This window comes from Paramormyrops kingsleyae, chromosome 23 (genome assembly GCF_048594095.1).
Source record: "Paramormyrops kingsleyae isolate MSU_618 chromosome 23, PKINGS_0.4, whole genome shotgun sequence".
Lineage (NCBI taxonomy): Eukaryota > Metazoa > Chordata > Actinopteri > Osteoglossiformes > Mormyridae > Paramormyrops > Paramormyrops kingsleyae.
This window is the reverse complement of record NC_132819.1, coordinates 4,975,562-4,989,399: the sequence shown is the minus strand read 5'-3', so window position 1 is coordinate 4,989,399 and position 13,838 is coordinate 4,975,562. Positions and strand designations below refer to the sequence as shown.

The 13,838-nt window shown below is 43.0% G+C and overlaps 1 protein-coding gene and 1 long non-coding RNA gene across 3 annotated transcripts; one reads left to right on the top strand and one right to left on the bottom strand.

Annotated features, from left to right (window-relative positions):
- Positions 1–249: 249 nt before the first annotated feature.
- Positions 250–2,496, bottom strand: LOC111847518 (uncharacterized). 2 transcript variants are annotated; one of them, XM_072705813.1, is made up of 2 exons: positions 2,144–2,496; positions 250–1,198 (listed from the first exon to the last, which is right to left on the bottom strand). In XM_072705813.1, the coding sequence occupies exons 1-2, from the start codon at positions 2,199–2,201 to the stop codon at positions 285–287; spliced, it is 972 nt and encodes a 323-aa protein (XP_072561914.1). In that variant the 5' UTR covers positions 2,202–2,496; the 3' UTR covers positions 250–284. The 2 variants fall into 2 exon arrangements, with proteins under 2 accessions (XP_072561914.1, XP_072561913.1); XM_072705812.1 differs by having other exon boundaries at positions 250–1,312; positions 2,144–2,491.
- A 972-nt stretch (positions 2,497–3,468) lies between these two features.
- On the top strand, positions 3,469–7,155 carry LOC140581903 (uncharacterized). Its single transcript, XR_011984944.1, has 2 exons — positions 3,469–5,292; positions 6,093–7,155. It is a non-coding gene; the product is annotated as an uncharacterized lncRNA (long non-coding RNA).
- The last annotated feature ends 6,683 nt before the right edge of the window (positions 7,156–13,838 follow it).

Sequence of the window (13,838 nt, the reverse complement as noted above, 5' to 3'; positions counted from 1 at the left end):
TTAAGTGTTTTGAAAAAGTGGACATGGTATTGAGATAAGTGTGAAAATTATTGTAAAACACTGTGATATATTAGAGCAGTACTTGTCAATCCTATTCCTGGCCCCCTGCTGCCAGAAAGTTTTCATTCCAACCTGCCACATTCATTATTAGCCTATAAAAGACCATATGAGCCTGATTAAGGTAGGGTTGGAATAAAAACATTCTGCCAGGGGGCTAACTGTATTACAGTAAAAGACAACACTCTAAAATATTATCTTAGGATTTATTTAAGAATGGGTTGATATTAATTACAATGTCCATACAGTTCTTCCAGGATCCGCTGCAGGCTGAACTCTTCAGAGTCAACTGCATTCTTTGAGGTCTCCTGCTCCACCCGGGTATGGGGTCCAACCGAGATTGCCTGGCACCCTTCGACTTGGCAGTTGGGGATGTGTCCAGGAAACTGAAAAGCATCCTGGACATCCAATGCATTGGCTGTCTGAGCTGCCTGGTTGTTCGAAGACGTCTCCCAGCTACCGAGGATTGGGTCCTGGTATGTATCCAGGTCCCATCCCTCAAACAAATCAAGAGGCCAGTCCATTGTTATACCAGGAAGTGCTGTCCCATCAGGCTGGGGGATGTCGCTGAGGAAACCCAGGTCCTCTAGGCACCATTTCTGATCCACAAGGGAGGGAACAGAATTACATTCATGCTGCTCTGTAGAGCTTCCTGGCACCGGATGGTTCTCTAAGTCAGACAGCCTGGTAGCCTCTGTCATTGCAGCCATCTGCCTGCTTTTCTTAGCAGCCTTATCCGCCTCCTCCATTCCACTCTGTCCACCATTTTCTTGTCTGACCTCACTGGGGGCCTCTGCTTCACTGCACCTCCTTCTTTTTACCCCACGTCTGGTGCAGGTTCCCTTGACATCAGGTCCATTTGCTGCCACTCCAGAATGTGATCTGGAATTGCCAGGATCCTCACAATGTGAGCTACTGTCCAGGGACCAATACTCTGCAGTCCCGTATGTGACCTCCATCAGCCTCTTGTACTTCGCACTGAAGCTGTTAGGATTTTTGCACCTTTGGCGAAGCCGTTTGCCCTTCTTAGGTGGTTCTGTCACCACAGGGATGCTGCAGGGTGGCAGAAAAGGAAGAGGCACCTCGCTGCCTTGGTGAGGCCAGACGCTCCACACTGGAGTGGCTGCGGCCATTTGGAGCCCTACAGGTCCAGAGGATATCGGGATGTTTGGCCCAGGGGCAGCCAGCATTCCCCCAGCAGTGTAAACGCTGGGACCATCACCGCACGGAACGAATGTGGCTACCCTGCTCAATCCTTAAATTAATGTACAAAAAACATACAAGAAATCTACTTAACACATAGCTAAATGGCAATATTTTTTTGATTTATGCCTTGTCCACATGTACACAGGTATTTTGTAAAACGGTGTTTTTCCTCCTCCGTTTAAAAAAAAATATCCCCGTGTACACGAACATTGTCTTCTAAAATATTTCCATCCACATGAAACCGCTAAAATGCGCCGTCAAGAGCATGCCAAACCAACAGGCGGCATTATAACTCTAACCGTACTGCCATGCTAGCCAATCAGAAGCCTAATTGCCAGTCCTGTTAAGTTGAAAACCATGGCGCACATTCCGACGCCTGTGTTGATCAATATAATGCGAGAGTGACTCAACATTTATCTGTACACATGTAAGAAGTCCTGTCGGCAAGGTTAGCACAAGCACTATTTCGGCTACGTCCGCCATTGCTCAAACTCGCCTAATGTATACAGCAAACAGCGCACGCTCTGATGTTAAACAAAGTGGACAACAGCGCACAATCTGACGTTTCGAGCCAAAAACTCTGTTTTCCCTGTCTATATGTCGACGCTGAAAATGGAGTTTCTTAAAATCTTCACCATAGGTGGAGTTTTGCTAAATCTCCGTTTTCAGTGACCTAAGACGCCGTTTACGTGTGGACAAAAGCCCAAGACGAATAGAAAAAGGTGCGTTTTAAAATATACCCGTGTACGTGTGGACAAGGCACATATTATCTCCTTTAAATTTCAGTCCAAACTATTGAGAAATGTCACAAAAAAAAAAAAATCACTATTTTAATGTCATATAACACGGTGTATGATTGTGCTGAGAAATATATGCTTACCATTCAGTTGATGAAACATATATGGATTGTTCATTTGCAAATTATACTGAGAATCCATGTTTCAAGTCAGACACCTTGAACCTTCAAAGGGAATATCAGTTTGATGGAATCAACTGCCAACTGGCTCTCTTTACTGATTCCGGAACTTTGATGTCACCATGTTTTTTTATGAATTTGCATCTACAGCAAATAGGAATCTTTATAGAAACTTTGTAAAATCTATTGAAAAAATGCCTGAAAATGCTGTGAGGGGGGATGTCCTGTGGAACGAACAAGCCTCATGCTTTTGTTGACACCCACCCCCAATCAGTAGTTTGCACTGTTGCTTCACACCTATGGGATCAGGGCTTGACACTATCTGAGCTCTACATGTTTGCTTGTTCCCCCTGTGTTGTCATGGGGTTTTGTCCCCAAAAACATACTGCAGTGAATTGGAGTTGCCAAATTGTCCATAGGCATGAATAGTGTAAGTGACCTGCTATGGGTTGACACTCCATCCTAGGTTATACCCTTTGTTACACCGATCGATTCCGGCATAGGTTCCAGACCCCTGCTACCCCAAATATAAGCAGTGGATGCAAAAAATGGATGTATGGGTGGAAATGGAACAGGGGGGTTAACCTATGTTTTTCAATGAATCTATGATGGAGACAGACAGAGAGCTGGAAGAAGAAGAGGGAGAGGAAGGTGAAGAACTGAAATATCAGATAATATTCATGCAACAGTGGTTGACCATGTACTTGTCCATGGTTTGACAATGAGAGAAGCTTGGCTACGTGTGCATCCAAATCTCATTCGGTATACAGTTGCTTCCATAATCCGTAAAAAATATTTCCTGGTACCTTGGGCGGAGCTTAATGAGGCGGTGCCACTAATGATTTAAACTAGAAATAATTCTCTTTAACATAAATGTACTTTTCTAAATACACTGTTTAATACAATGTATGTGAATAAACGAGACAAGTTTTAGGGTTGAATTTATGTGTTTTAACACAATGTGGCGACGGCGAACCATGCGCCGTCTGGCCTATTTGCATATGTCCCAGCATGCTGCGCTGTCGTACTGAAAATAGCCGCAGTCTACTAATGTTGTAAACTACGAACAATTGTCTTTAACATAAATGTACTGTTTTTAATACACTGTTTAATGCAATATATGTGAATAAATTAGACAACAAGTTGTAGGGTTGAATTTATGTGTTTTAACACATTGTGGAGACGGCGAGCCATGCGCTGTCTAGCCTATTTGCATATGTCCCAGCATGCCGCACTGTCGTCCTGAAAATAGCTGCAGTCTACTAATAATGTTTTAAACTACAAATAATTATCTTTAACATAAATGTACTGTTCTTAATACAATGATTAATTCAATGTATGTGAATACCCAACATGGACGCCTCGCAAACGAGACAGCGGAAGCAGTGCACTGTGGGTAACAGATCTCCTGTATCTCGATTCTATAAGGAAAAAAACAGAATTTTTTTAACAAACTGCTGGCATTTTTTGTAACGGTGATGAGAAGGGCACGGCGCGAGCCGGCGAGACAGGGTCAGCATTGGACTCAGGGTAATATTCTCGCAACATGAAAATGGCAGATTGTATTGTATGTCAGTGAAAACACAGGCAACATGTTTAGACATATCAGGCGACGAATGGCCGCAAAGCCCTCTGTTATGTCTTTAGCGATGTTTTCGGTGGGCCGCGTGGTTAAGCAACATGGCCGCCAGTAGCCGTAACATATACGGTATGGTACATGCCAACAAAACGGGGTGGGTGTCATTAGTCTTTCAAAGAACAGTATACATTACGCGTGTTTATTATTGTACTGGTTTAAATCCGTTTTAAGGATAATAAAACATTTAGCAGCGTAACTTTATCGGTGCTCTGGACTCGTCCAACTTTTCTAGCTAGAGGTGAAAGAGGGTATGGCGTTTTTCAATGGTAAAAACAATAGCTGTGTTTTGTTAAGGTGTTATTTTAAACAAATGCGCTATTTTATGTCAGTAACAGCGTAGCCAGCATGTTTTTAGGGTGAAATCATACGGTCTAGCATTGTTTCACTTGTTTTGATATGCCAGACAGCTAATGGTCACAGTGGGGGAACGGGGTCTAGCACACTAGCTATGCTCCGACATATGCAAATAGGCCAGACAGCGCATGGCTCGCCGTCGCCACATTGTGTTAAAACACATAAATTCAACCCTAAAACTTGTCTCGTTTATTCACATACATTGTATTAAACAGTGTATTTAGAAAAGTACATTTATGTAAAAGAGAATTATTTCTAGTTTAAATCATTAGTGGCACCGCCCCATTACGCTCCGTCCAAGGTACCAGGAAATATTTTTTACGGATTATGGAAGCAACTGTATACCGAATGAGATTTGGATGCACACGTAGCCAAGCTACTCTCATTGTCAAACCATGGACAAACATATGGTCAACCACTGTTGCATGAATATTATCTGATATTTCAGTTCTTCACCTTCCTCTCCCTCTTCTTCTTCCAGCTCTGTCTGTCTCCATCATAGATTTATTGAAGAACATAGGTTAACCCCCCTGTTCCATTTCCACCTATACATCCATTTTTTGCATCCACTGCTTATATTTGGGGTAGCAGGGGTCTGGAACCTATGCCGGAATCGATCGGTGTAACAAAGGGTATAACCTAGGAAGGAGTGTCAACCCATAGCCTATGGACAATTTGGCAACTCCAGTTCACTGCAGTATGTTTTTGAGGACAAAACCCCATGACAACACAGGGGGAACAAGCAAACATGTAGAGCTCAGATAGTGTCAAGCCCTGATCCCATAGGTGTGAAGCAACAGTGCAAACCACTGATTGGGGGGTGGGTGTCAACAAAAGCATGAGGCTTGTTCTTTCCACAGGACATCCCCCCTCACAGCATTTTCAGGCATTTTTTCAATAGATTTTACAAAGTTTCTATAAAGATTCCTATTTGCTGTAGATGCAAATTCATAAAAAAACATGGTGACATCAAAGTTTCGGAATCAGTAAAGAGAGCCAGTTGGCAGTTGATTCCATCAAACTGATATTCCCTTCGAAGGTTCAAGGTGTCTGACTTGAAATATGGATTCTCAGCATAATTTGCAAATGAACAATCCATATATGTTTCATCAACTGAATGGTAAGCATATATTTCTCAGTACAATCATACACCGTGTTATATGACATTAAAATAGTGATTTATTTATTTTTTGTTACATTTTTCAATAGTTTGGATTGAAATTTAAAGGAGATAATCTTGTGCCTTATCCACACGTACACGGGTAGTTTTTAAAACATACCTTTTTCTATATGTCTTGGGCTTTTGTCCACACGTAAACGGCGTCTTAGGTCACTGAAAACGGAGATTTAGCAAAACTCCACCCAGGGTGAAAATTTTAAGAAACTGCGTTTTCAGCGTCGACATATAGATAGGGAAAACAGAGTTTTTGGCTCGAAACGTCAGAGCGTGCGCTGTTTGCTGTATACATTAGGCGAGTTTGAACAATGGCGGACGTAGCCGAAATAGTGCTTGTGCTAACCTTGCCGACAGGACTTTCTTACATGTGTACAAATAAATGTTGAGTCACTCTCGCATTATATTGATCAACACAGGCGTCGGAATGTGCGCCATGGTTTTCAACTTAACAGGACTGGCAATTAGGCTTCTGATTGGCTAACATGGCAGTACGGTTAGAGTTATAATGCCACCTGCTGGTTTGGCATGCTCTTGACGGCGCATTTTTGCGGTTTCATGTGGATGGAAATATTTTAGAAGACAATGTTCATGTGGACGGGTATTTTTTTTTTTAAATGGAGGAGGAAAAACACCGTTTTAAAAAATACCCGTGTACGTATGGACAAGGCATAAATCAAAAAAATGGTGCCATTTAGCTATGTGTTAAGTAGATTTCTTATATGTTTTTTGTACATTAATTTAAGGATTGAGCAGGGTAGCCACATTCGTTCCGTGCAGTGATGGTCCCAGCGTTTACACTGCTGGGGGAATGCTGGCTGCCCCTGGGCCAAACATCCCGATATCCTCTGGACCTGTAGAGCTCCAAATGGCCGCAGCCACTCCAGTGTGGAGCGTCTGGCCACACCAAGGCAGCGAGGTGCCTCTTCCTTTTCTGCCACCCTGCAGCATCCCTGTGGTGACAGAACCACCTAAGAAAGGCAAACGGCTTCGCCAAAGGGGCAAAAACCCAAACAGCTTCAGTGCAAAGTACAAGAGGCTGATGGAGGTCACATACGGGACTGCAGAGTATTGGTCCCTGGACAGTAGCTCACATTGTGAGGATCCTGGCAATTCCAGATCACAGTCTGGAGTGGCAGTAAATGGACCTGATGTCAAGGGAACCTGCACCAGACGTGGGGTAAAAAGAAGGAGGTGCAGTGAAGCAGAGGCCCCCAGTGAAGTCAGACAGGAAAATGGTGGACAGAGTGTAATGGAGGAGGCGGATAGGGCTGCTAAGAAGAGCAGGCAGATGGCTGCAATGACAGAGGCTACCAGGCTATCTGACTTACAGAACCATCCGGTGCCAGGAAGCTCTACAGAGCAGCATGTATGTAATTCTGTTCCCTCCCTTATGGATTAGAAATGGAGCCTAGAGGACCTGGGGTTCCTCAGCGACGTCCCCCAGCCTGATGGGACAGCACTTCCTGCTATACCAATGGACTGGCCCCTTGATTTGTTTGAGGGATGGGATCTGGATACATACCAGGACCCAATCCTCGGTAGCTGGGAGACGTCTTGGAACAACCAAGCAGCTCAGGCGGCCAATGCATTGGATGTCCAGGATGTTTTTCAGTTTCCTGGACACATCCCCAGCTGCCAAGTCGAAGGGTGCCAGGCAATCTCGGTCAAACCCCATACCCTGGTGGAGCAGGAGACCTCAAAGAATGCAGTTGACTCTGAAGAGTTCAGCCTGCAGCGGATCCTGGAAGAACTGTATGGACATTGTAATTAATATCAACCCATTCTTAAATAAATCCTAAGATAATATTTTAGAGTGTTGTCTTTTACTGTAATACGGTGGTTTGCAGTCATGTGACTTGTAGCCCCCTAGCAGAATGTTTTTATTCCAACCCTACCTTAATCAGGCTCATATGGTCTTTTATAGGCTAATAATGAATGTGGCATGTTGAAGGCAGTGTGGATTGGAATGAAAACATTCTGGCAGCAGGGGGCCAGGAATAGGATTGACAAGTACTGCTCTAATGTATCACAATGTTTTACAATAATTTTCACACTTATCTCAATACCATGTCCACTTTTTCAAAACACTTAACACATGCACCGTACCATTGAACTGTGTGAGCTAAACTATGAATACTTTTGCATTGCTTTGACACAATATGCATTCAATCACCACTTCCCACAAATTTCTGGAATACTTCTCTCAGTCAGTGTTCGCCACCAGCAAAACTTTGTACAACTACTGCCGATTTTTCAGACATTTAGATAATCTGTTCAAAACAGTTAACTTTCAGGTCAAAACCTAATGAAATTTAGAGCACTGTAAATTGAAACATGCTGAATTTTGACAAACAATGGACACTATGCACTTGCACTAACAAAAATAAAAATAATTATGCTTTTAGTAGAAATTTTGTATTTTTGTTTTTGTTTGCTGCTTTGTGTAGGAATTATTAGCTCAGGTAATTTTTAATATCTCCACCAATATGTTTGAAATTAATTAAAGTTTAATTAATTATTATTTAATGCTGATTATTAACCAATTGTTATGCCGAATGGTTGGCTCCTCCAAACTCAATTGCGGTATCCCTGTGAGTCTGTTAATGTGAGACTTAAATGGGATTCACTAATTACCAGTATCGCTTAGTAACCTGGTCTCGTCCAGCGAGGTGCATCACCAGGTAATGTAAACGATTGGTAGCGAAGCTTCCCTCACGGCCGATGAGAGAGAGTCTCGCGATATTTCAGGCGAGTTTGAGGTTTCAGAGCATGTAGCAAGATCGCACAGAGGCAGGGACTATTGTGAGCACTCAATGAACGGAGGCTGAAGTTGTGTAAAACACATGCATGTATTCCTCACTAACACTACAACTAACATAAGACAGACATTACACTTAACACAAACAACAAACACGAAATAACGGAATGATAACAAACAATGTAATTATGGAAATGCAATGACCAGATTTAAATGAGTAACCTTAAAAGGAAATACTGTTCTGCAAAGCAAGCCCCGTTTGTGGAAACACGACCCTAAAGTCATATAGCAGGTTAATAGAAGAGCTTAGGTTGTTAGAATGAAAGGAAGTTGGTTTACTTGGTTGCAGAGTGGGGGTGGGGGGGGTGTTTTGTAGTTGGTTGCAGAGTCTGATGGGATGATGGCACTCAGGAAGGCGCGGCGTTTGGAGCAGTGGAGTGGAGCCCCTTGGATTCTCTCTCCTGGTGAAGCTTTGTCTTGGTTGCAGTTCTCTGTTCAGCTGGGCCTTCACCGGAGGGCTTCTTGTGGGCTTCTCTTCTGTTCTCTGCCTCTCTTCGGGCTGACGGGCTTTTCTCTGCTCGGGCTGATGGTCTTTCCTGCTCCCGATGATCTTTCTGACCTGATGATCTTTTCAGCCCTCCTTTGTTCTGATGTGCCAGGTTTTTATGGTCTAAAGTTCATGAATAGGGCTGACCAGGAATTCGACTCCTGGCCCAATGGCTGGCCATCCATTTGGCGGGCTTTCGGAAGGGGGTCTGTATCAGTCCTTTTGGGATTTATGGCCCGACTGGTTCTCCCTTTACTGATTATTTTCATTAAGCTAGTATAACTTTTGATACATCCACTTTCATGGTAACCACTGACCAGATTTGGAATTCTGTCTCAAGTGGTATCATTTTTTTTTGATAGAATTATATATTTCTAGGTTTGCTTGAAAATCGTTTTAGTGAAGACAATTAGAATACATACCTAGATATTTTCCACCTCTTTACCGAGGGCATACACCAGCATGCTTACTTGGACTGGCCCTTCCTCTTTATCCAACTTAGTAGCAATCCGGTAGCGAGAGAATCTTTTCTTCCAGTCGGGCCATTCCGCTGGTTTCTCAAAGCAAAAACTCTCCGGTAGCTGAAACTTTGCCATTCTCGACCGCTTCTGACACCATGTAAAGTCGCTACTACACTTTTTCCAGAAATGGACGAGACCCAATGTGGTATCAACTCTTTTACTTTATTTTCCTGCTGCCGTCTTCTGACGACTTCCTTGTCGCAACACATTCTCACATTACAACCGTATCGAAGGCTCCATGTTGCAGGTGGGGCTTAATTTAGCGCAACGCCTGTCGTGCGCACTTTGCCACGTGCTTCTGCCGCGCAGCAGAAGTGCGGTGGGTGCTGTTGCGGTGAGTAGGTTATGGTAAGGACTCGCAATTTTTATGGATTAGCAGAGCCTAAACTTGCTTAGTTAACAATGAACATGAATGCGTAACGATGTGCAGTTATTTTATACGCATGTTTGATTAATCGTAACTTTCGGTGGAGAATTGGGTGAGGGTCTGCCAGTGGGGTTGCACAGCCTTGCAATTGCAAATACCTCTAGTTCCTGTTTTCAAATCGACATATGAGATGGTGTTACTTTTTGGCAGCGAATGTCAACGCTAATGTTTCATCCTGTCTGGACGGAAATGTAAACAGGAGGAAACCTTGAGAACATTGTATATGTGAGAAATGAACATACCTAGTAGCCATAATTCACGGCCTGGGCAAGATAAGGCAAGGGAGGTGTTGATAGCATGTGCATCTTTGTAGTTTGGGTATGAGTTTGCACATCAAATATGGCAGTGCAGTGGTTTCTGAGATGCTCAGTGTGTGTATTTGGTTAATTAGTATTAATCTGAGCTGGGACGCCTGTCAGATTTTTCCCTGCAGCCACCCCATCCACATAGCTCCTATGCCACCATCTCCCCATGCTCTTAGGAACATGATCATTGGCTTGATCCATCCAGGAGCATCTGGGGAGTGGTCTGGCCGTGGCTGGCTTGGCTTTCCTCTGGCGTTTTACCGCCGTTCTGGTAAGAAGCACTCAGTAGGGGCCTTCATACTGCAGCTGTAGCTTGTTCTTTCTTTTGCAAACTCTTGCTAGTGAAATGAGGTCCTTGATCACTAGAAACCTGCAGTGGGATCCTAAATCCTGGAACAAAATCAGTCAGCAGTTGTTTAGCTACAGTCATGGCGTCGCTCTTTCTAAAGACATGGTCCTGGGTCTTTCGCTTCGAGTTCAAATCAATTCTTTGAGCTCCAAATACAAGCCGAGTCTCAAGCCATTCAGCTGAAATCGAAGTCAAGTCTCAAGTGATATCATTTTTTTTTTGATAGAATTATATATTTCTAGGTTTGCTTGAAAATCGTTTTAGTGAAGACAATCAGAATACATACCTCCAATCATTTAACAGCACTGCTTGATACTTTTAACAGAACAATGAAATTTGTATATAAACTTAAGGACACAAACATTGAATTATGGGTCCTAGGTATGACATATTAAACTGCATCCACCCCTGCAAGTGCTCCACCAACTTGCAGGGTAACAATTTTGTGGGTTGGTGGTGGGATTGGAACTCTAGCCACCATAAAATACTTCACAGCAAGGTTGATATGGTGCAAGAGCTGGGGTGCTAAATGTTAATGACACTTATAGAGGTCATTTAAAAATGGCCTTAGTACGAACCACAGGGTCGAGATAGGATCAGAGTTGGTATCCTAGGAGATGCACATACTTTGTGCATGTCAGCTTGTACTAGGAAAGGTAAAGAAACATTTATTCTGCACTTATATGCTGTGAAGCATGACACAAGACATTCCATAGTCAAAGAGCCAAAAATCAAAAACCCCAAAATGTCTGTTTTAGGGAAACAGAAACCGACACGTCTCTCCAGCACTGGGAGGCCAGTGACCAGACCACAGTTGACAGGCAACGTCAGTCAGTAAGAATACCCAGTAAGGCCTGCACTTCAGCCTGGGGGTCAGGATACTCCACAGGGGCTGGAGAAAGAGCAACCAAAGCAGAATCAGGGCAAAGACGATTCATAAAGACTTTTTTGGTCATTAAAATCATGCTAAATTGTAAATGCCTTCTGTAGTTCTGAAGACGATTCATAAAGACTCATAAAGACTTCAGATCAAATCAGAACACAGATCATAAGAAAAACATACAAACCAGCAATCAAGATTTCCACCACCCACTGCCATCCAGACCGTACTAAAAGGAACTTCAACCCAAGGTTATAATAGTTTTGGATTTTTCATTATAGTTTAGTTTTATTTAGTTTTGACCTTTTTCCCTCTAATTTAGTTAGTTTTAATTAGTTTTTAGAGCAGGTTTGCTAGTTTTAGTTAGTTTTAATTTTTTCTAAATGCTTAGTTTTAGTTTAGTTTTTATTAGTTTTAGTATTAGTTTTCATTTTTTCATACTTTGGGTTATTTGTTAGGTGCAGGATTCAAAAAGATCAGTAAGTATTGTGTAATAAAACTCAACAAAGGAAACCATTTCAAAAAGTGTATTCAGTTACTTTTGAACAACCAACCATCCACAACAACCAACACTCTACAAGATAGCAGCTTATGTGCAAAATGTGTGTGATACTGCTTCTGATGTTGGATACAGGTAGCGTGCCTGATACAAATCAAAATAGCCAATAGACTAAAGACACACATGAACATAAGAAAATAAACCCATTCACGAGGCACACGACACATTTCTTGACAGCCAGGAGTCTCAGGGAGCTCAATCTGAGAAAAACATTAACAAACTCAAGAACCATTGCACAACAGGATTGTCTCAGCATGGAAACCCAGACTTCCCTCTCTCTGGCCACTTCCTCCAGCTCCACTGGGGAAATCCCGAGGCGTTCCCAGCCCAACCGAGACATACTGTATAGTCTCTCCATCGTGTCCTGGGTCTTCCCCGGGGGCTTGATGCTGATGTGCTTTGCTTTTCTATGTTAACCATACGTCCAATATTGTAAACAAAAAGGAAATGAAGTCTTGTGGTGTTCCTGCGTATTTACTAACCAGCAGCTGCTTGGTCGTCGGTGAAAGCAATTCATTATGGTTGTCCCCTCCTTCCCGGTGCTACCTGGCCGGGATGTTGCTTCTCTTTCGGGGGAGCTAATCAGAGAGGCTACTTGGTCAAGGTACTCGCGATTAGCCGTCTTATGCGAGCTTCTCAAGTGGACTTTCAGATTTTGTCACCTGTTTCTACAATGCACCTGCTCTTAACTGTCTCGCTGTCATAGTCAAAGAAATTCCAGATAGGACTCTGCCGCCTTCTCCCAACTTTTGTCGTCGCCATTTTTCTAGGTAACGCGGTGAGCAAAAGCCGACTGTAAACAAGAAGTGACGGACAGAGAGGTGCCGTACGGTGCTGCCAGCTCACGTAAAACTGCTAGAGCGATATAAATCGACTTATAAATAAATTGACAAAGATGAAAACGAAGGACATTTCATCTATAATTTCAGTACGTTTTAGTTAGTTTTGTCAACGCACAATACAGTTATAGTTAGTTATCGTTTTTTCTTTTAATTGTCGTTTTTATTTCAGTTAACGAAAATGTTTTTTCAATTCTAGTTTTCGTTATTTCGTTCGTTTTCGTTGACGATAATAACCTTGCTTCAACCATGAAAATGGGCCCGCCCAGGAGGAAATGCTGCCATATTTCTGGCCCTCTTCTCTAATTTCATTGGCTAATGAGTCGATATGCTCAGAACTGTTAGGAATGTTGGTACAGCATTCAGACCAAATTGCAGCACATGTTCAGGCGGCCGCTAAAAGTGTGTCGGTTTGTGTTCGTTGCCAATCTGTGGGCTTGCAGGCCACGCTATCCACTTAGCTGCCAGGCTAACAATTCACCACACTATTGGGAACATGATCTGTTGGATCCAGAAGCCATTGCCAAATTTGACATGACCTGTAAGGTCTGTTATAGCTGTGTGTATACTCAACTGTATCGTTCACTCTCACTTATCCCCCATTTTGATGTGTAAGGTAAACCACGAGCCAACTTCACCAACGCATGCGGCACAACCGGATGTCAGGCCCCCTAATCATCCGGCAAACATCCAGTCTGCTTTTTCAGATTCAAGGTCTCATAAAGAGTCGCCAGGTTTGGCACATACACATCCACACACACATCACCTCCAGCAGCACCACGCTGAGGGTCGGCGCCCCCAGGGCTCTCTGCTCAGCCCTCACCTGTTCACCCTCCTGACTCTGACTTCACTGCCACGTACAGCTCCAACACCATCAGCAACTTTGCTGAAGACTCGACGACGGGGAGTCTCATCAGCAACGGTGATGTGTACAGGATGGTGACTCAGGGACTGGTAGACTGGTGTAAGTCCAGTAATCTTTCTCTTAACACGGGCAAAACAAAGGAAATGGTTGTTCACTTCAGAAAGTCCAAAGCTGACCACCCCTTCTAGGAATCTGCAGTGAATCAGTCAGAAGCACCAGATTCCTTGGTATGCACCTTCTTGTGACTTAGTTTGCAATAACCAATCAGTAACCAATCAGAAATTTGGTTTTGTTTAGAGCCCACCCACTGAATTTGATGGGTGACTTTGACAGATAATGTTAACGGTTACTGGTATCATGTAAATTGTAATTTAAACAATCATATAAACAGCAAACTAAATAATAATTTAAATGACATATCTGTTTATTGAATACTATC